Source organism: Odocoileus virginianus, chromosome 30 (assembly GCF_023699985.2).
Source record: "Odocoileus virginianus isolate 20LAN1187 ecotype Illinois chromosome 30, Ovbor_1.2, whole genome shotgun sequence".
NCBI lineage: Eukaryota > Metazoa > Chordata > Mammalia > Artiodactyla > Cervidae > Odocoileus > Odocoileus virginianus.
In genome coordinates, this window is record NC_069703.1 from 19,026,925 (window position 1) to 19,049,306 (window position 22,382).

The 22,382-nt window shown below is 37.1% G+C and overlaps 1 protein-coding gene across 1 annotated transcript in view; it reads right to left on the minus strand.

The window, feature by feature from the left end:
• ABCA12 (ATP binding cassette subfamily A member 12) overlaps window positions 1-22,382 on the minus strand; it is a 188,299-nt gene that overhangs the window by 43,553 nt on the left and 122,364 nt on the right. The window contains exons 22-33 of the mRNA XM_070458427.1: window positions 21,556-21,871; window positions 18,708-18,822; window positions 10,821-11,150; window positions 9,709-9,778; window positions 9,489-9,623; window positions 8,464-8,619; window positions 7,365-7,551; window positions 5,197-5,415; window positions 3,781-3,977; window positions 2,853-3,013; window positions 1,201-1,437; window positions 654-801 (exon numbers count right to left, since the gene is read on the minus strand). Coding sequence (XP_070314528.1) covers window positions 654-801; window positions 1,201-1,437; window positions 2,853-3,013; window positions 3,781-3,977; window positions 5,197-5,415; window positions 7,365-7,551; window positions 8,464-8,619; window positions 9,489-9,623; window positions 9,709-9,778; window positions 10,821-11,150; window positions 18,708-18,822; window positions 21,556-21,871 — 2,271 coding nt within the window. The remainder of the gene's footprint in view (window positions 1-653; window positions 802-1,200; window positions 1,438-2,852; window positions 3,014-3,780; window positions 3,978-5,196; window positions 5,416-7,364; window positions 7,552-8,463; window positions 8,620-9,488; window positions 9,624-9,708; window positions 9,779-10,820; window positions 11,151-18,707; window positions 18,823-21,555; window positions 21,872-22,382) is intronic.

Consider the following 22,382-nt stretch of genomic DNA (forward strand, 5'->3'; position numbering starts at 1 on the left):
CCACTACTTGAAGGGGCTTTGCTTGTAGCTCAGACAGTAAAGAATCTGCTTGCAATGCAGGAGACCTAGGTTTGATCCCTGGGTCAGGAAGATCACTACTTGAACACATCTAATAGCAGTGAGTGAGCTTCCTTACAAGATAACTTTGTCCATTGTTGCTGTGTGCTAAGTCACTTCAGTTGTGTCCAACACATTGCAATCCTATAGACCTTAGGTCATCAGGCTCCTCTGTCCATGGGATTCTCCAGGCAAGAATTCTGGAGTGGGTTGCCATGCCCTCCTCCAGGAGATCTTCCTAACACAGGGATCGAAACTCCATCTCATATGTCTCCTGCATTGGCATATTCACCTATTACCACCTGGGAAGCCCTGTTGGACACCATCAATTATAAGAAGGATTGAACTTGTTGAACACAACAAGTTGGAATAAGTCATATCCTAACAAGGAAGTTCATGTTCTTCAAAATATTTTTGAAATAGAGAATTCAATTTGGTTTGATAAATATTTTGTATATAAAAAGAAAGCTTATATTTCTTTAGTCTTTTTAAATTTAGAAAGTGTAAAGTTGAATTAAAAAAAATCTGTCCTGTGATTTTCTCATTTATGTTGTTCATTGGAATTAAGCAAAATGTGTACATTAGATTTATTTTACCATCTCTGTCTGTGAAATTGCTGCTGCTCACAGATAAATCATCAGGCGTTGAGATGCCATTGGTACTGGAACTTCCGATTTTCTTTGGTGTTAAGTGCTCAAGACTCATATTATTTTTTTGTGACTCTTTAGTCAAGTTCAGAAAGACCTAGAAAGAAAAGCAGGAACACTTCATTAGCATAAAACATGCATGTGTTTTCTAGCTTTTAAGCTCAATTTTTATTTTAAATTTTTGTCACATTTATTGAGACTTTAAAGGAACATACTCATAGTAAAAGATATGTTTTCTCTAAATGAAGCAACATGCTTGTTCTCCGAAGTCAGTCTTACATAAGAATGGTACTGAGATAATTTTAAGATTTTCTGATTTGGTAAAATGTTTGTTTATAATTTTTATATAATCAAAAGCATCTTTCTTTTTGTTTCCCTTTACTCATTAAAACATTCATTAAAATTTTTCTTTTCTTTTTAAAAGGAACTGTTCATATTTATTCTAGGGAACAGCAAGTTAATCAGCCTCAAGCAGAAAGGAAATGTCCAGGTGTACCTCTTCCACGGTGGTATCTGAAATGCCATAGCACCCAATGTTGAGGTCACCCAGGCCTCTGTCCAGGGCTCTCAGGAGTGAGAGATAGGCCCCCGAGACTTTGGTGCTAAATGGAGGAAGCACGTAGACAAGTTCTCCCCCGATGTCCTCCTTGAGGTAGGCGTCAGGGAGATGGGACTGGATCATTGCCGTCACAGCTGTGGTGTCACACACTGTACTTGCATTTAGATTTGGACTCTAGAGATGAGGAGAGAAGTTAAACACACCCTTGTCTTCACACTGTAGGGCCCACGGGCCCCAGTCAGAGGGTGGCGAGTTCTTTTAGGCCAGTACAGACCTGTACCAGGGAGTATATCACTTCTCTCATGCTTCCTGTCCCACTGGGGGGGTCCCTACAGTTGTCTGTCAGTCACTATCCTGCCGGCTGCATCTCCTACCTCACCCTGTCCCTTCTCCCGCCTCCTGCTCACCTCCTCCCTCTCACCTCCTCCCTCTCACCTCCTCCCTCTCTCTCTTACCCCAGCAACAACAAACTTTCGGCTATTCAATGCTTCAGGCTCAGGCGTGCTCCCTCCTTAGGGCTTAAGGCCTAAGGAGGGCAATTGTTCCTTTGCCCCAGACAGTCACAGGGCTCACTCTCTGCCTGGCCTTAACTCTTGGCTCATCTGTCACATTCTCAGAGACCCTGTCTACTTAAAATGGCACTTCCTAGCATTCCCTATGCCCTTTCCTCTGCTTTATTCTACCCATAACAGTTATCACTTGCTAATATTCTAAATTACATACTTATCAATTTTACCACCTGAATTCCCCACACTCCCATCAGAACATAAACTCCATGAGGGCAGAGATCTTCGCATCATCAGTTCACTGCTGTATCCCCAGTGCCTAAGACAATGTCTTGGGCATACATTAAGATACCATATATAACTCATAAATAAATTTTTAACTGAATTAAGGAATGTGACAATGAACTACTTTTTATATTTTGGAAGTCACATTAGGATGATCAGATATAAAACAAATGAGAGTAGTCATGGCATATACATCTTGCACAATATAGATACATAACACCATTTGAGATAGTAAGGGAGCCTTAGTAAGTAGGCATTTTTGTTCTTCAAAGATGTGAAAGCACCACTGGTCTGTCTGAATCAGTCTCCATGTTGCCAGTCGAGGAACACTGATCAGAAAGTGAATACGTGACTGCATATTCCTTCATTTGCTTTTTATAGAGCGGAAAATCTAATTTTTAGCCTTACAGGCTGAAATGTATGGAAACTAACAGGCTGATCCTTCATCAGTAGCCTTGAATATAGACTTTCTTTTATCTAGTACCTTAGTTCTCAATGTGCAATCCCAGACCATCAGCATCAGTGTCACATGGGTGATGTGGACCTTGGTAGAAGTGTAGTAAATTCTAGAACCCCTTCCCAGATCTACTGAATCAGAGACCCTTGGGGGTGGAGCCAGAAGTCTGGGTTTAACCAAGACCTTCAGTGGTTCTGACACTTGCTCAAGTTAGAGAAACATGAATCTAACATATTAATAGTGAATTATAGCAAAGTACAAAGCTGGACAGATTCTACTTCTGTTTCATACCAAACCAAATTTATGACCCTACAGTGAGGCACACTCTCTCTCCCACAAACCTTTTTCTTGGTGAGTGTGAGGTGATACCCATCTCCAAATGCTTCCTTGAGATAAAACGGTGACCCACAGCAGCGCAGCCCTCCCTGCTCCAGGAAGGCAATGCGGTCACTCAGCACTTCGGCCTCATCTAAGTGGTGCGTCGACAGGATGATTGTTCTGGCTTGAAAGCAGAGGACAGCCGAAAATGAAAAATGAAGCTACAGGTGCCAAGATACACTGAGTTAGAGCAAGGAAATCCTGTGATTTACGGGGAGAGTCACATTCTATGAGCTAACTGAAACACTCATCAGAGGGGCTTCCAAAATTATCAAAGAGAAATTCAGAAGGGGTGTTCCTAAATACCTGCGAGGCGGGGGTGGGGTGGGCGGCTGTTCCTATAAGTTGACAGCAAATATGTTGTAAGGCTAAATGTCCATGCTCTGTAGTGGGGCAACTTCTGTTAATCCCTTATTCTGTTCCCTTGGCTTCACTTCCATATCTCTGTCTTTCTCTCTCCCTCCCTCCTTTTCTTCACTATGAAAAAGCAGTAATTTTAAAGACTTTTTGAAAATTTCTCTCTGATTAATCCACTCCAGTCTGATTGCTCCTTTGCCTCACATCCTGTTAGCACTTATTTAGTCTGTTTTCAGTTTATTTTCATTTGTGTATGTTTGGTATCTCTAATTAGATTCTAAGCTCCTCTAGGCAGAATTTGGAACTTCTGTTGAATTTGCATACTCTCACAGAGGTCAGTTAAGTGCTCAATTCACAGTGGGCTCTACACAATTGCACACTAATTGATCCAGAAATTTAGCTAGGAGAAGACAAGACCTGACCTTAGATGTTTAATGGAGATTGTAAACAAAAAAGACTTCAATTTGTGTGCTTGCATCTCAGAGGGCAAAACTATAACTGCTGGCTGGAGAAGTTATAAGAAGGTGCTCATACCAGTTTTGTTCTTGGATATCACATCCCATATACTTCGCCGAGAACATGGGTCAACGCCAGTGGACGGTTCATCCAGAATTACCACCCTTGATCCTCCGATGAGAGCTATGGATATGGATAACTTCCTCTTCATTCCTCCTGACAGTGTTCCAACTCTCTTATGACGATGGCTATATAGTCCAGTATCTTTTAAAGTCCTTCAGAAATGATGGACAGTGGTTATGTTTTACAGATAGAATATATGAATTTTGGAAAAATACAAAAAGCACCCTAAATAAGAGGCATTCATTGAACAACTATTATGTGCTCAGCAAGGTAAACTATTGAGGATTCATGACATAGTTTTCTGTTGTTTATCAACTAGTTGGAGGTACAAAATTAATACTAAGAAAACACCACAAGGACTATATGGTTCATTATTTTATTCATTCATTTGATAAGTATTCATATCTAGAGTCCCTGCCTGTTTTCTGCCAGACTGTGTTTTAGGTGCTGTGGAACAGCATCGAGCAGATAATGTTTCTAACCCATGAGAAGATGATGACATAGTATGGTTGTGTATCAGGAATAATGCAGGGGAAATTCAGTTGATAAACATACTCCCAAGAAGATTATAATTTGCTATTTTATGATAAATATAATAAAAAACAAGTAACACTGGGTATATGAGATGAGTGCCTGGGGTGTGCTATTTTAGGCATCTGTTTTACACACGGTGACTCCCTCAGAGAAGGTGATGTTTGAGCAGAGACCAGAAAGGTGGTAGAGTAAGTCTAAGGGCTGTCTGGGGAAGGCTGCTCTAAGTAGTGGGAACATAGGAAGCCCTGAAGCGGGAGCAGGCCCAGCATAACCGAGCATGCACCTGGGCGAGCATGCCTGGAGCAGAGTGAATGGGGACGAAGCAGAAGGAAAAAATGAAAAGCGAGACTGGGGGCAGGTCAGGAAGAGTCTCATAGGCCTTGATAAGGACTTTCCTGAGTTTCACACTGAATGTGGTGAGAAACCATTAGAGGGCTTTGACAGAGGAGTGACATGGTCTAATCTGTAGTTTAAAAAGGTCACCCTGTCTGTTCTTTGAAGAATAGACTGTACAAGGGAAAGTAGGAGCCAGGGGTCCAGTTAAGACTTGTATGGTGGTCATGGAGATTGGAAACACAGGAATGGCGGGATTGCAGGAACCAGAAATGAAGGCAGCTAGTTCCAGTGTGATAACTGGCTGCTGAGGAGAATGCATACAATTCTCACAGGCCCTTATACAAACCCATAGGTCCTTAAATGCATACAACAGTAGAAAAGTAGAAAAACTGAAAACAGTTGTTTCCTGAGAAACTCTTTCCTACTGGTGTTATTACTGTAACTTGACTTCCTTTTGAGAGAAGTTAACCAGCACATGTTCTCATTCCTGTCATATCTGACCTTTTCACTTCTTCGTGCAGCTGCTTTTTAGTCCAGTGAGGAACTTTGATGGAGCCGTAGAGCAGAAGGTGCTCCTTGGTGGTGAGGTAACTGAACAAGACATCGTGCTGCATGCAGACGCCCATGTTCTTCCGCACAATGTGCAGATCTGTTCTGATGTCTTTTCCATAGACAAAGATGGCACCTGCGGAGGCCCCAAACAGTCCAGTCAACATGGAGCTGGAAATGAAGAAACCACAAGTTAGGTGTGAACCAAAACTCTGATCTAGATTGTTGGACTAAATATATCTCGGTTGTTAGCAAAAAATGTTATAGTGTCTCTTCCCAGGGCAGGTCAAGCTATGAAGTAAAATCGGATTAACTGGGAGTAAAAATTAAAATTGCTTTTAAGCTTCTAATAATTTAGAGTGTTACAGAAGCACTACGTGTGATGATGATGGTGGGTGGTGGTGGCAATAATGACAGAAAGGGTTAGGCTTTTTAACTGTAAATGCACTCCCTTCTTCAGCAAATTCCCACACATCCCTGGCATCAGGTAGTTCCCATAGGCCATTAAGCCTCAAATTTCTATTTCCCATGTGAATTCTGGTCATCTTCAGTCCTCCACTCTACCCTGTGACTAGAATATTCTTACCTACAGAACTGCTCATCGTATTTCAGATGGTCAGTAAACTGGGCAGTTATTTAATATCCATCTTCTCCACTAAAATATAAGCCCCATGAAGTCAAGGAAAGGACATTTTTTTTTTGTACCATTCTTACCATCTAACTAGTGTCTTACACATAATAGCTCTTAAAGGACTATTGTGGATTAAATAGGGAATCAATACAATGTGTGATTCTTCCCATAAAAATGCATTAAAATCAAGTAACATATTTCTTTGTACATTCTTTATACTCAGAAAACTACAATGGGGACTTCCTCAGCTAAAATTATAGCCTCATCAAAATCCTTCTCCATCCCTTTTCTTTATTGTCCTCTTATTGCCTATTAGAAATCTTAATTTTTAAGCACTGTATTCTCAGCACGGCAACCCACTCCAGCATTCTAGCATGGAGAATCCCCATGGATAGAAGAGCTTGGTGGGCTACAGTCCAAAGGGTCACAAAGTTGGACACTAATGAAGAGACTTAGCACAAACAGTACATTCTCACTAGAAAGTCAACTCTGCATTGAAACAGGTCATATAAATGAGAGCAGCTGCATGTTTGCTCTTTTCATAACACTCTTTGTCCCCTTTTTTAGTTACTGAAAATTAATTACTGAAAAATATGTTTTGGCAGTCACTGAGCTTACTCACGATGACAGTAAACAGCATATCTGACAATGGATACTTTTTCCCAAATACGGCTAGAACATCAGCAGCATCTTAGAGCTCACTCCAAGCAAAGCCTAGTGGGGCACAGGAGGTGAGTCACAGAAAAAAGTTCAAAACAATGTCACTTTTAAAACCATTCGAATCTTTTCTCCATTAGGACACAGGAAAATGCTAGTTAAGTAAAGAGAGAGGAAGAACAGCCCATTTGTGGGGTTATACAAACAGTACTATTTGTGAACTTTTTGATCTATATCTGATAGCTAGTGATTCTTTTCTTTTATCTTTCTTTCATGAATCAAGGCAAAGAATCCATTTAATAGAGCAGATGGGGCTGAGTGTGTTTATATCAAGATTTATGAATCCAAACTGGTATACAGGCCAGGATAAAAATGCAAATAAGTGAAACAGACTAAATGTATGAGGCAGTAAAGTTGGTGGGGAGCAGGGATGAACCAGAAAGCAGATAACTTCTTTGAGAACAGTCACGAATAAGTCCAAAACAATTGTCTCTATCTAAGCCTGCAGGTCCAAAGTTGCCAAAACTTTCTAATATTTAAGAGATGACAGGAATGTTTATTTTTATTTGAAAACTCTCCTATTTTTAAATACTGGCACAGAAATAAAATATTTTAAGAGTACTAGTGGACCAATATTAGGTAGACCAAAATGAACCTATCTGGCGGGTCTGATCCAGACTCTGAGCTCACAGGTTGGACCTTGCTTCTACAGTAAGCAAGCTGAGATATCTTAATCCATCTGGGAGCTGTAACAACTCTATTTTTATGAAAGAATTGAGGAAATATTAAGTAATATGCTTCCATGACACCTAAGTATTGAAAAGCAACATACATCGTGGTAGTCTTCCCAGCTCCATTGGGCCCCAGCAATGAAGTAATATGACCTTCATAGAAGTTCAGATTGAGGTTATCAACAGCAATTTTTGAGCCATAGATCTTTGTGACCCCATGCAGAGCAACCCCAACTGTGAGATCTTTAGGTTCAGGCTCAATGTTGGAGGAAAACTTGTATTCAGGACCTGGAGAGAAATCAAGAGAAGAGTTGTAAGCTCAAAAGGAAAGAAAATGCAGCTAGATTTAGACTTTTCCTTAATTAAAAATGGAGGACTATAGACACAAGCCTCAAAGTAAAAAATAATTCCAGACATAAATAGTCTATTATAGTCTCCTGCCTTCTCACTTGTTTTAAAAATGAATGAGAGTGTTGAAACCACACTCTAAGATTTATATTACCTGTCTCTGTCAGAAAAAGTAGTCTCAGATTATAGTATCATAATACTGAATTCTCCTTTATTCAAATCAAAGATCTCAAATATTCAAAATACAAGTTCAAGGCTTGGTCTTCCAACTGAACAGGGTGATACCTATGTATAGAATAAATGTCTATACTTAGTGGACAACGCTTACTCAGATCTGTGGTTATAGAATCAGTTCATTAATTACTCTCTACATTTCCTTCATGCATCACAAAAGAACTAGTTATATGGATCATCCTTACTTTATAAAACTGACACTGCTCACCCAATGTCAGTAAGTCACGAGCCTTAAATTGTTTGTTCTTTGTTGGTGATGGATTATGCTAAATTATCCATACTTGTTACTTGGTTACTCCTTATGACTAATGACAGATGGCTGGAGTGAGGGGTGCAGACTGTGGCCAAGGAACAAAATTTTTCCCTGTGTGAATCTAACTGGACCACAAAGGGATCTGCAATCTTGGCCTAATTAGCACCATATGCTAACCAACTGAGTTAATGAGCCCAGAAAAAGCCACGATTTAATCTTCCTATGAGTCCAAACACATATGTGTAGACATATTCATCCATGACTAAGAGGATGATAATTTCACCATTTAGAAAAACATAATTAAAATCACTAGTCACGTGAATTTTATATCACTTCTCTCATAATAATGCATGTTGTTGACCTACTTGTCTTACTGGCAGATGGGCTGGTGTTCTGCATCATGATATTAGTAAACATAAGCCCATGGCTTTTCTCATGATTCACTTCTGCACATCCCAATCTTTCTTTCCAATAGGAAGGAAGGAATGGAAAATACCACGGAGCTGCCATACCATATGTACCTGTAACAAAAATGTATTAGGAAAAGTAGTTTTAAATTGATGCTAACATTAAGCATCAGAAGTTAAATAACAGTATTTACTATGCAGTATTTAGGAAATATTTTCATTTTTTGGATACTATATAAAACTAAAGTTGTCTCAGTTTCCAAAGTAAAGTAAAAAAGAAAGCCAGTTTTTAATTCTTTCCTTTATAAACAGCTTCACTGGGTACAGTTATATACTATAAAATTTAGTCACTGTAAGTGTAGAATGTGATCATTTCTAGTAAATAAAGTTTTGCAACCAGAACAACAATCCCCAGATTCCAATAACTCCAAAAAGTTATCTCATGTGCTTTGCAAATAATTCCTGGTTTCAACCCAAGTCAGAGGCAATCATTGATCTGCTTTGTCTCCACATTTTTCTCTTTTACAGAAATTTTATATAACTGGATGAGAGTAACAATCTTTCATTCATTCATAGAATAAAAAGCATACAAATATAAATAAGACTTAATGGAAAAACTTCTGAGCATGTTGAAGTTTTAACCATTTGAGACCTTGGAGGGGATCCCCACTGGTCTTGTTCCATTAAATTTGATAAATTCTCCTTAGAATTAGGAGACTTGATTTTTTGCTTTTATAATATCTCATCCTCCCATTTGGAAAGACTGGACTCCATGCTTCTTAATTCATTCTATCCTTTAAAGGAATATCAGAGGAAAAAATTCAAAGGTGCATTATCTCAGCCTGGAAAATTTTGGTTAGTTTTGGGATTGAAGTATTTTTGGAGATGATATTTGGCAAATAAAATATTAGAAAATATATATTAGCACTTTTATAATGATGACAATCATGAAAAGCATGTATGTGTAGGAAGCATGATCATACCTGGGAAAACGTTCCTGACATACCAAGCAATAAGGAAATAAATGAAAGAGTCAGCTAGGATTAGACAGCACAGCCAGCCAAATGAAGTGGTGTCATCCTGAACTGGGGAACTGTACATATTTTCCCACTGAAGACCTAAGTGAACACATACATTTATTTTCCTGTGAGACATTTTGTAGGTGTGAAAGATAAAATCCAGTTGAAAAGAAAGTGGACCTACCAATGCCTTGCTCCTCATAACGTGCAATGTACTGACTTGCATAACTGAAAGCTGTTGGAGACAGCAGGCTCTGTGAATAAAATCAACCACAATGATAGTTTTTGTAGATTTCATACATTTCACCCAGAGAGGTCTTAAACTACTTCAAACTTTGGGCCCTTATATAGGTAAAACTGACGCTAAGTCTCTAATCATATTTAAAAGCAGAGAGGTCCCTTAACAAGCACACTACAACTTTGGAAGAAGAGGGGAGGAAATAGCAGAAAAGAAGGAAAATTAAAACTTGGAAAATATTTGTCAGAAATCCAAAATACATATCTAAACTTATAAATGTTGTTCATCAATTTACAAAATTGCTAATTACAGAGTAATGCAATGTAAGGTTAACATCAAATGAAATGTTAGGGGCCAGAAGATGTTTTTACTTCATAGATTGTCTTCAATAGAAGTTTTATGCATGAAAACATATTAAAATGTCAATTGAGTACTTATAATGCAACAAATTAAAAATTTAAATGTTGTTTAAATACAAGGTGGTCAATGTCAAATGAGTTATTTATCCCTTTCTATTTCCACAAACAAGTTCTAATATGAGCCTCAGTCAATGGTGAACTTTACTTCTGCTTTCCAAATTTCAATATCAGTGAACTTAATCCTTTCATTAAAATTCTTAAATTAATTTGGTACTTTGAATTGAAAAAGCAGAAAAGAATTCAAAATTGATTACATGCTATCAGCACAGTTGTATTTATGCCTGCAGGTTACATGTCTTAAAAGCCACAAGAAATAGTCATATATGAGAACAATGCCAGTAATAGAGGTTCTAAGATATTTATGGAACTGGGCCAGAGATAAGTCAGAATTCTTGATGATCTTCAAAACATGATATATTACATTTTAACTGCTTTTTCTTACAGCATCATCTATTATGATTTTAGAAACAGTGGAGGAAAAGTTTTCTTTTCACAGTCTTATGCTTGTATGATAGACAATGATTAGGACAGTTATGCATATTTTATAATTACTGAACTTGTACATTTAGAGGGTCTAAACACACACAAAAAGTTCATTCCTTTCATACCCTGGCTATTCAGTTGTGACAGCTGACTTACCATAAATACTTTTATTACATAGCTCAACTCATTTTCAACTGTAATCAGAACAATAAATGGAAAAAAGGCAATGATGTAAATGAGGCTTCCAATCAGAGCTGCAATGTTGGTGCTGTTGAAGAAGACACTGATCAGATAGCTCATGGCGATAACTGAGAAGCTGTAGTCCGAAAAATACAGGAACAAGATGAACCCATTTGTTTTAGGAAGAATATTGCCAAACTTGAGTATGATGATGAGGATGATGATAGTAATCAGTAAAAATCCAACACTCTCGATGAGCCAGGCAAAAAAGTGGCTGCAGGAGTTTACTCCCATCATCTTCATGTACTGTAAAAATGAAAATGTGTTAGTTTCTTCTTAAGCTAATATATTCTCAGATGACAATTATTCCTGTACCATTCCAAAATGTCCACGAGACTCTTCAAACACAAGAAACTAGGCATTTTAACGATGCTTCTAAGTATAGCATTTGTCCACGCTCACTATGTGACATTAACATGGCAGTTTAGTTTAGCCCATCTTAGATTGTAGCTCCCAGACTGCCCCAATGTAATGAATGATTTGGATGGTGAGGTTTGTTTTATTTTTTGACAAGTTCATTTTATTACTGGTATCTAAGTGATGTTTCCAGATTAAACTAGTTGAGAATAGACACAAAAATTTATGGTACCCCCTGCAGAATTTTACAACATGAATTTGATATTTGTGCAGGTAAGAATATTTCAAGTTGGTGAAAACTCATGATTTATTTCAAATTCAATGTATGGACTGGGATAATAAAACTCCATTATTCTCAACTAAACATTAATGAACAACACAATAATTATTCATATTCCTGTAAGAAATAAAGCAGACCAGATTCCTAAGATGTTAAACTATGCCAACTTTGAAGAAGACTTTCTGCTTTTTGGCATAATTTCCCTATCCTTAAAATCACTAACAATCTAGGTTAGGTTTGTTATTTTTGTTTTTTTAAAAAAAAAAAGTCCATGCACCCAAAATGAACACATGCATCTCAGATAATCTATACCTCTCTCTCAACTGATATTCTGTATTATCTCAGTGATATCCCTAGTGGTCAAGGCATTCCATCAAGGTGGAAAGACAGACCAACATGAGGTGTTTTTGCATTAACTCAAAAGGATTCTGAATGATCTGAAGGCCCCAGGACCTTGGGTGTTTTGAATCGGGGACTTGAATTTGTACCTGGTTTCTAGTTGTAACAACTCTTGATTAATAGTAAGTTTATGAATCTAATATTCCATCTTAAAAAGAACAAAATTAATGTTCCACTGACAGCTTTGTAATCACTATTTTTTTTTTTGAAAAATCAAGGATGTACAATGTCCTCCCCTTTAAATGTAACTTGTCTAGGAAAAAAAATAGGGAATGTGACAAATCTTTTACTATACAAACAAAATAGTGATTTTTACTTTCTGCCTTTGCAATTTATCACATTTTGATAACACTTTGCTCCAGCTGTTACCATGGAAACAGCTACCTGACTGCCACTAGTCTAAGCTGTGGGCCTTAAGCTAATCACCACTAAGGAAGTTCTGTGACTTCTCCTCTTAACTTTGCCCTTTTCCTCACCCTCTTCTCTCCCTACTACTTCTTTCCTCCCAGATCCTGCACACTTTGCAGTAAAGATTCAACCTATGTTTCTATAGGAATAGATGTGTGTGTCAAAGTAAAAAAAAAAATCAGCATGGAATGAAGATTCACTATGGAAGATTTTATCCAATTGCTATGTATCTATCATTGAAAAGAAAATTAGATTTTGGTGTGAAAGAGACCTCATAGATCTTATTTTAGCCATTTCCCTGTATCCCATCCAATTTACAAAATTACTGTGTCATGTTTGATGCCTTCATTTCAGAGATACCAATTTTTTTTGGTATTTTGGCCTTTCCCATTATTTGTATTTTGATGTTTTTACTGAGTTTAATGTTATTTGAATATAATTAAATGGGAAGTTATAGAACCCATGTAACTACCTGAAAGCTGATATTCACCACTTAATTTCATTTGGCCTATACAAAAATTTTCTCCTCCACCCAACAGCAATGTATGTCAGGAGGAGGCAGTATCACTATATTTTACAAAGTAGATATGAAATATCCAGAATGCTATCAAGGACATGAAATAGAGCTGACTTTATGTTTATAAATGTGTTTTCCTTCTGTGACAGTAGATAGCTTCAGTATAAAACATTTATATATCTAGAAAATTCTCCATTCATAGCCTTGTTAAAAATAATTTAGCAAACCCAAAGAGCAGGAGTAAATGTGTTTATCATGGTAATTTGGAAGTTTTCAAGGCTCAAGATCAGATTTCTATTCCCAAGAATTGGTAAAAGTTGGAGATTGATCATTGCTTTTTATCAAAACAGAACAGATTAGGTGCTTCCAACAGTGTTTACTACTTAGCATTCTAGCATCAAACTTCAGAGTTAAACTTCAGGATTTTATGCCATGAGAACAGCTGTTATACATAAAGAGAAAAAGCAATGAGTGCATGTAGGTCATCCATAAATTATCCAGATTCACTGCCAACTTTGTGATAATCAACAAGACCAAGCTTGCTAATAGAAGGTGGCCCTCAGAGAATGACTGGCTGTGCTGTCTTGGATGCCGCTGGTGTCTCCTCAGAGTGACAGATGCAAGTGCCAGCTTTGTCATCAAACAGCCACTTGTCTCAAGTCTCCCAAACCTGCTGGAGCAATTCATCAATATCTGATCACCTGTTGCTCAGGAAAACCCCTCTGCACAGTGATCAAACTCTGCTTCAAGAAAGAGATTCTGTGAGATTTTAGATAAATGAGTCATCACATTCAAGAGAAGCTTATGCACAGGGACTGAAATTAAATACTGTCAAGAAAAGAAATCATAAATATACATATATTTACTTGACAGCAATGTTTTCATTCAACAAGAATGTCAAGAACTGATTAATAATAATATTTTTGTACTTCAAATTTTATATTCTGTTATAGATATTTATGTTATTGTTTTTAGTAGGATATAAAGGATATTGTGTCATTACTTGGAATATTCCATATTCTCACTAGTAGGATGAATAGTATATACCAATAAGACATAAAAAGGAGTAAATTGGTATTCAAAAAAAGGAGACAAAAAAATTGCCTCAGGTGAAGTACCACAGAACTATAGACTTTTGCATGATTTTTGGCAATCATTCTTCAGACTACAGATATTTTAGGTTACCTGTCTGAACTGAGAGAGAGGACTCCAAAATTTTGTCTCAAACTGAATATAAACAATGAAATCCCCATAAATGACTTATTTTAGACCAAATAGATGAAAATAACCATAAAACCAAGAACACGGTGTGAAAAGCAACTCCTTTGTGTGATATAAAATCAGCCTTTGTGTAGTTTTATATTTTAATTTTAAAAAGCAAGAAATGCAGAATAAAGCTCAACTGAAGGGCATTTTGAAATAGTTTTCTAACTATATGATTAATTTTATCACTAAACTTCTTGGGCATTAGTATTTGTACTAAGTCTGTTTAACAAGTTAAAGGAATTTACTACAATCATACCATAATGAGGTCAAAGATGAATGCCTTCATTGAATTAGCAACTGACCTGATTTCTATGTCTAAATGTGAGAACAATTACAGAAGGAAAAAAGGTGTTTTGTTTTGTTTTAACTTTTTTATTCAATTGGAATGAAAAGGAAGTAAAGAATGGGCAGCTTTAGATCTTAGTGAATATTAAAATGATAATATTGAGAAATGATCTTGAGTTGCTGATAATCTAAGAGATTATCCACCATTATCTTCAAAAGTCCTAAATAGTCTATGACACTAAAATAAAATTGTGAGAGGGAAGGTAGCTACGATACGGAAAAGGACTGGTCAGAAGTGCTAAAGAACTGTTAACATATCTTGATCGTCCTCACTACGTAAAAGAACAGATAACTATATGATGTGGATAGAGGTATAAGGTAATTCTAGGGTGCTAAATAATACTGCAAAACATAAATGTATCAAATCAGCAATTTGTACACCTTAAATTTGCACAATGTAATACATCAATTTTCAGTAAAAAATAAGTAGAATAAAATAAATAAGCTCTTAGTTAAAAAAAAGTTTAGCATGGCAAAGTTCAAGAAATGGTATGCCTTGTAATTATAATTAACCAAAAATTACTCTAACTAAATACAACACAGAGAAGAACGCATGCGTGCACACACACATACACACACTCTGTCTGTTGGGGTTAAAAAAAAGCCAGTCCAGATCCACCATTCACTAATGTATAGTTTTTAACAAGTCATCTCTCAGTTTCTGGGCTCAGCTTTTTCATCTTGAAAAAGGAGGAGGCTAGTTTAGAACTGTCAGTGGTGGAAGGAGGTGAGTAGGCGTATTAGGAATATTCTGCTTCCATCAATTCATCTCACAAATAGATCGTATTCCTTTAAATTTAGGACACTGCTAATTTTAAGATATGTCATTACTTTAACTGCCACCAAGAAAGAAAAATCACTGCCAAATGAATTATGACACCCTATCAAATATATCTCAATTTCAGAAGCTTTAAAATGTGAACAAAAAATCATTATCTTCGAATTGATAAAAAATGAATAATTGAATGCCTCTTCTGTTCTGGCAGTGAGAAAGTACGTTCTGGAAATATAATGCTGAATAAAGTCTAGATGACATGACTCAAAGAGTTTAGGGATTGGGCACAAATGAATATGAATTGAAAGACTCAGATCCTGATGTTCTGATTCCAAGTTCAATAATCTTCCACTATGTAACTCTGACTTCCAAGACTAGCTGGTTAAATTTTGAAAGTGGATGCCTGCAAAATGAAGACACAGAGCTACCAAACAGAAACTAGTTCACCATTAAAAATGCCTTTCATATCTTCTATTGAGAAAAACTCTTTATTGTGCTTTGATATTTTTTGGTGACATCCATAGATACATTCAGAGTACTATTTTTAAACCAAAATAACATAATATACATGTATTATACATACATACACACACATATAGGATAGACAGATACATAACACGTGCATATACACATGCACATCTTTACTGCATTTCTAACATTTTAAGGTAGATATTTATTTTGCTGTAGAAAAGAACTCAGAGTCTATCACAGTTTTCTACTTCAGAGTTTTCCTTTAATTTGAAAAGATTCACTTCTGAGTACTAGGAATCAGACAGAAAAATATAAGGTACAAGCTTGCAATCAAAGTTATGGTCCAGGACGTGGATTTGAGCTTCTAAATTGGGGTTAAGAAAACATTGTACACAGTCCTGAAAACAACAGGGCTCAAACCAGTCAATGAGGCTTTTACCAAATTATAACTGAAATATACAGCTGAAGGTCACCTTAGGAAGCATCACTATGAACAAAGCTAGTGGAGGTGATGGAATTCCTGTTGAGCTATTTCAAATCCTAAAAGATGATGCTGTGGAAGTGCTGCACTCAATATGCCAGCAAATTTAGAAAACTCAACAGTAGCCACAGGACTGTAAAAGGTCAGTTTTCATTTGAATCCCTAATAAAGGCAATGCCAAAGAATGCTCAAACTACTGCACAATTGCACTCAGCTCACACACTCATAAAGTAATGCTCAAAATTCTACAAGCCAGGCTTCAACAATACGTGAATTGTGAACTTCCAGATGTTCAAGCTGGTTTTAGGAAAGGCAGAGGAACCAGACATCAAATTGCCAACATCTGCTGGATCATCAAAAAAGCAAGAAAGTTCCAGAAAAACACCCATTTTTGCTTTATTGACTATGCCAAAGCCTTTGACTGTGTGGATCACAATAAATTGTGGAAAATGCTTCAAGAGATGAGAATACCAGACCACCTGACCTGCCTCTTGAGAAATCTGAATGCAGATCAGGAAACAACAGTTAGAACTGGACATGGAACAACAGAGTGGTTCCAAATAGGAAAAGGAGTACATCAAGGCTGTATATTGTCATTCTGCTTATTTAACTTAGATGCAGAGTACATCATGAGAAATGCTGGGCTGGAGGAAGCACAAGCTGGAATCAAGATTGCAGGGAGAAATATCAATAACCTCAGATATGCAGATGACACCACCCTTATGGCAGAAAGTGAAGAACTAAAGAGCCTCTTGATGAAAGCAAAAGAGAAGAGTGAAAAAGTTGGTTTAAAGCTCAAGATTCAGAAGACAAAGATCATGTCATCTGGTCCCATCACTTCATGGCAAATAGATGGAGAAACAGTGGAAACTGTGGGAGACTTTATTTTGGGGGGCTCCAAAATTACTGCAGATGGTGACTGCAGCCATGAAATAAAAAGACGCTTACTTCTTGGAAGGAAAGTTATGACCAACCTAGACAGCATATTAAAAAGCAGAGACATTACTTTGCCAACAAATGTCCATCTAGTCAAGGCTATGGTTTTTCCAGTGTTCATGTATGGATGTGAGAGTTGGACTATAAAGAAAGTTGAGTGCCGAAGAATTGATGCTTTTGAACTGTGGTGTTGGAAAAGACTCTTGAGAGTCCCTTGGCCTGCAAGGAGATCTAACCAGTCCATCCTAAAGGAGATCAGTCCTGGGTGTTCATTGGAAGGACTGATGTTGAAGCTGAAACTCCAATACTTGGGCCACCTCATGAGAAGAGTTGACTCATTGAAAAAGACCCTGATGCTGGGAGGGATTAGGGGCAGGAGAAGGGGACGACAGAGGATGAGACGGTTGGATCGCATCACTGACTCAGTGGGCATGAGTTTGAGTAAACTCTGGGAGTTGGTGATGGACAAGGAGGCCTGGCATGCTGCAGTCCATGGGGTCACAAAGAGTCGTACATGACTAAGTGATTGAACTGAACTGAATTGAAAAAGCACAGTCTCAAACTCTAGGACAAACTCCTGGAAGTCTGAAGTTGAGCTAACAAAAACATGAAGCAGTGTTTTGTTCTGTGTAAGGAGAAATAATCAATTGCCTAAAAGCACTGGCAATGTAAGTTTGAAAAGTACAAGGGCTAACAGGTTACTCTAATCTCATTATTTCAGACTGTCAGGCAGGCCTTGCAATAATTATTGTGCCCTGTTTTTGAAACATTTTCCCTATCTTTTCATTTCATGAGTGAGTGTTAAGAATGGGTTCATTATAGGATTAGCAGATAAAATAATTCTATTGCAATACAATCCAAAAATCATACAATGCTGTTTCATAAATCCTAAAAAGAAGATATTTTGGATTTGGGGATAATGATGAAGAATATGCTCCAGAAGAGATCATGTTTTACATCCCAAGTCATGTGTTTCATCGTCATATTATTAACATAATCAGTCGCATAACATGAAATTCTTAGTCTCTATAAATCACAAATCAGCGAGAGAGACTTGAAGGAGACAAGGTATACTAGAATGAGAGTTTGCTTTCTGAGAGCTGAAACAAGGCATATATCTTTGCCCATGTCCATATCTATATCTATACCTATACCTATATCTGTAATAATATCTATATATCTTCATTTGGACTTAAATACTATGCCAACAGTTTTCCTGCCTTAGTAGTTATTATTATTAGCATTTAAACTTCCTCTTCTAAAGCCTAAGTCTTACAGGTAACTTCCTGAGCAAAAATTACTGTCAGAATTGTAAACTGTATTCAGATTTTATTCAGATCTATTCAGATTTTGGTTTTCAGAAACACTTAAAAGACAACTTCTATGCAATTTTTTCAGAAGACAAAATATTGCCATACCACCTGTCTTAATGATTTATAAAATATTTTTCCATCTAATTCACCAGATATAGGTCAGGCTTTCTGAGTTTGCTCAGGTATTATGAAAATCATAGTCATTAATTATATATCCAAGTAGAACTTATTTGTAATAAGAGGTTCTCAACATACCTCATGAAGCCGGAGGTCTTTCTCATAAACAAGCTTTTTAACAAATGCAGCTATAAATACAACCCAGGCAACCATGAGCACGATTGGAAGAGAATAAGAGACACTGGTTAGGAAGCTGTAAGGAAAAACAAAAACAAAAATTCAGTGACCAAAATGAATTCCACATTTGTTGACTGTAATATACAAAGAACACACTCCCTCCTACATTGAAATTATACTCCTTTTTTAATATTGAGAATAATTATTAATATGACTATTTTATTTATGAAGTGTGAAGCTGACTTAACGGTAGGTACATGATTTTCTTGCCACAATGCTACAAGAGTAAAACAGTTCTAGATTGTTAGATAAAATTGCCAAATTGTTTAAAGGGTGACTGAGTATGTCCTGTTCAGGAAAATAATTATTCTATAGATATAACTGCAAGGCTGTAAGGCCTTCTGTCTAAACTAAATTCTTATCTAAAAGGCAGATTCAAAGTTAGATAATGATTGGTTTATCTAGCTAAAAGCTGTATTTTCTCTAATTACTGTATTTACTACTCTTCAGAAGCTCATAGTTATTAAACCAAATTTCCAAAAATGAAATAAAATAAAACTCAAATAATATTTAAAATGCAAAGAACTTGGATTCCTCAAACTAATGCTCTATGGGATGTTTCATAAACAGTATAGAAATTTTTTTTTTTTTCTGGTAATGTGCAGGTCATTGGAAGACAACTGGACCCAAATATATTCCTGAATCGTTGGCCCACGATACCTGAATGTTCAAATGAAGTGTTTCTCGAAGTTGAACATACATCAGAATCACCTGAAGGGCTCATTAAAACAGATTTCTGGGTCCCACCCCTAAGCTTCTGATTTATTATATCTGGGGTGGGGTGAGGAATTTGCATTATAAACGATTTCCCAGGTAAAGCTGATGCTGCCAGTCCAGAAACCACACTCTAACAACCATTATTCTTACATTAGCCACTGACTATGGGCTAAGGCAAAGGAATAGTTTTCAATGAGAGAAACTCTAAATTGAGCTGTTTTACACCTTGGGCTCCACTGACGCTTTCACTTGCAGAAATGTCCCAAGGCCATTTTCTATTTAATCTAAAATGCCAAGGAATTACCTTCAAGTTCCCTGTGAAAAATGCAAATATTAATGGAACATGACATCACCATCATTCAGTTTCACTGTAGCATCAGAAGTGCATCACCATCAGGGATATGAAGGATTTTTGGTGGGCGGGGAATGAGGGTTGGGGCCATATCCAGTTTCTTTTGGTTCCTGGGGAACTGTCTGGCATGGGGAAAGCACTTAAAGAATATTTGCTGAATGAATTTTGTCTTGGATCAGGTCCAGCCTTGATGCTGTTTCTGGCTCTAGAATTAGGCAAAGGACTTCATTCATTAATAACAACCCTCCACTAATGTTTCTTCAAGTGACTGTGTATTTTAGGTTTGATATAGCATGAAAGAGAAAATTCTGGTTTGTAACTTAAGGACCAGTGCAGTAACAAGTATTCAACTTTGGGCAATTTACTTGGATTTCAATTTTTTCATCTGGAAAGTGTGGTTGATAATATTTGTTCTCATTTTATGAGGTTGTTTGGTAGAATGAATGAACTAATATATGTGAAAGCACTTTGTATGCAACAAAGAGTTTATATGTGTACGTTGAGATGTTAGTTTGTACTCCCATGAAGAATGCAAAGTACAGCTACTTTACTCTCAAAAGACACATCCAGGTACCCACCATTCTAGGTACTAAAATTTACAAGGGGAAAAGAGTCAGCAGGAAAACAGACGAGGATTTTCATTTAATTGAACCCACAGGTCTCTACTATTGATGCAAGCTGTTGCAAGTCACTCATGGTTCATGCAATGAGGTCTGGACTGGCTGCTCAGAAGTGGCTGACCTTGACAGCAGGCTGATAGAATCCTCGCCTGTCAGGAAGACAGAATCCTGTCGTCCCGTATCACTGCTGCACAAAGGACTACATAAACTCATCTCCTCTAACGCTCTTGAAGCAGCCAAAGGAGACAGAAGCATTGATAGAAACAGTAAAAAAAAAAAAAACAAACAAAAGAGACTCATCTGAATTGTATATAAGCTGCCATAACTGGGCTGAATAACAAGTACAATTTGTTTAAAGTGATATTCAGCCTCAAGCTTTTGTATAGGAGAATGAGCTTGAAAAACTTAGCCCTCCAACCTTATTGTCTCACGGTGGTCAGACATGGAGGAACCATCCAGTGCCCACCTGACTGGCAAATTCTGTTCAAATTCAACTTTCTAAAAGGATCTTTACATTTTTTGTTGATTTAGAAAAATCATTTTAGAGAAAGATTGCTACCAAATAGTTTCAGATAGCATAATATTTATCTTAGAGAGTTGATCAATACTGTGTTTTATTAAACTTCTTCCTTAAAACTAAACCCTCACTCAACGGATTTTTAGTTAAATTTGAGAACTGGAAGGGATTTTAAGATTATTTTGTTTAATACTCTCATTTGACTAGAGAAAAGTAAAACCAGTGGGTAACATCAAAATCACGCAGTGATGTACTCAGGTCTGGAGTCCAGCTCCTAACTTTGGGGCCAAAGTACTTGGAAGGGTATGGGTTATGATAAAGAAAACATGGATCATTTGGTAAGAACTTTAGCATTATCTGGGTAACAGTGAGCAGCTATAGTGAGCTGGTCCTATACTGTGAACCTTTCCCTGGAAATAAGCATTTGACAAATACTTGGTCAATACTATCCCTTCCACTTGATAACACGTGAATGAATGAGAAGAAATGAATTTCAAAAAAAGTGGTTGATTATGTAAAATGTGTGCAAGTGCATGGACTTACTTGTCTTTCATGTAGCAGGGATAAGGAATTGCTTGGACCTGGACTGCTATTTCCTGGGAGTTCCTTCCAGTCTGCAATTCAACAATTGCTCTTTCAATACTATCCTGTAAGTAGACAAAAGCCCTGCCATAGATCTGGTTGTGTGACGGAGAATTGTGTGGCCCTGGGGCCCAAATCTTGGCTCTAATGTTTCTTGTGGTCTGTGAGGTCTTGAGACTCATGCGGATGGTGTATTTTACAACTGGAGGAAGAGAGACGTTTTCAGAGTCATAGCTTCTGTGCCGGCTGCTATTAGAAGGAAGCTTAAAAATAACACCTAAAAATAAAATGGCAACATCAGAAAGGTTATTTTATGGTTGATATTATTCTTTGTTTGGAGGTTCCACGTGGGGGCAGCCAAACAGGCAATTGAGTTAGTAATGTGACAGTAAGTTCAGACTTTTAATTTACAGAAAAATGGTTAATTGAAAGTGACAATCTCATAGATTAAAAGCAGGAGTTTGAGAATATAATCACAAACTAAGTGGCCAGATTAAATATTTCACTCTAAGCCACTTACTGAAATTAAACACACATATACATTAAAATGAATAATCTTGACTGATTACAAGGATGGACTCAACTTTACCCTGTAATATGTAATTCTTTTCAGCTTTAATTTTAACCATATCAACAAAATCACACATATTGAAGGCTCCTCAACCAAGATAGTTGGTTGACAACATGAAAGCTTCTTATTTCCAAGGACATCAAAGGGGACAGTGTGCCTGCCCCAGCCCTGACTACTTATTTTGAGGCCTGGATGAAAGAAGTGACGGGAAGAATTT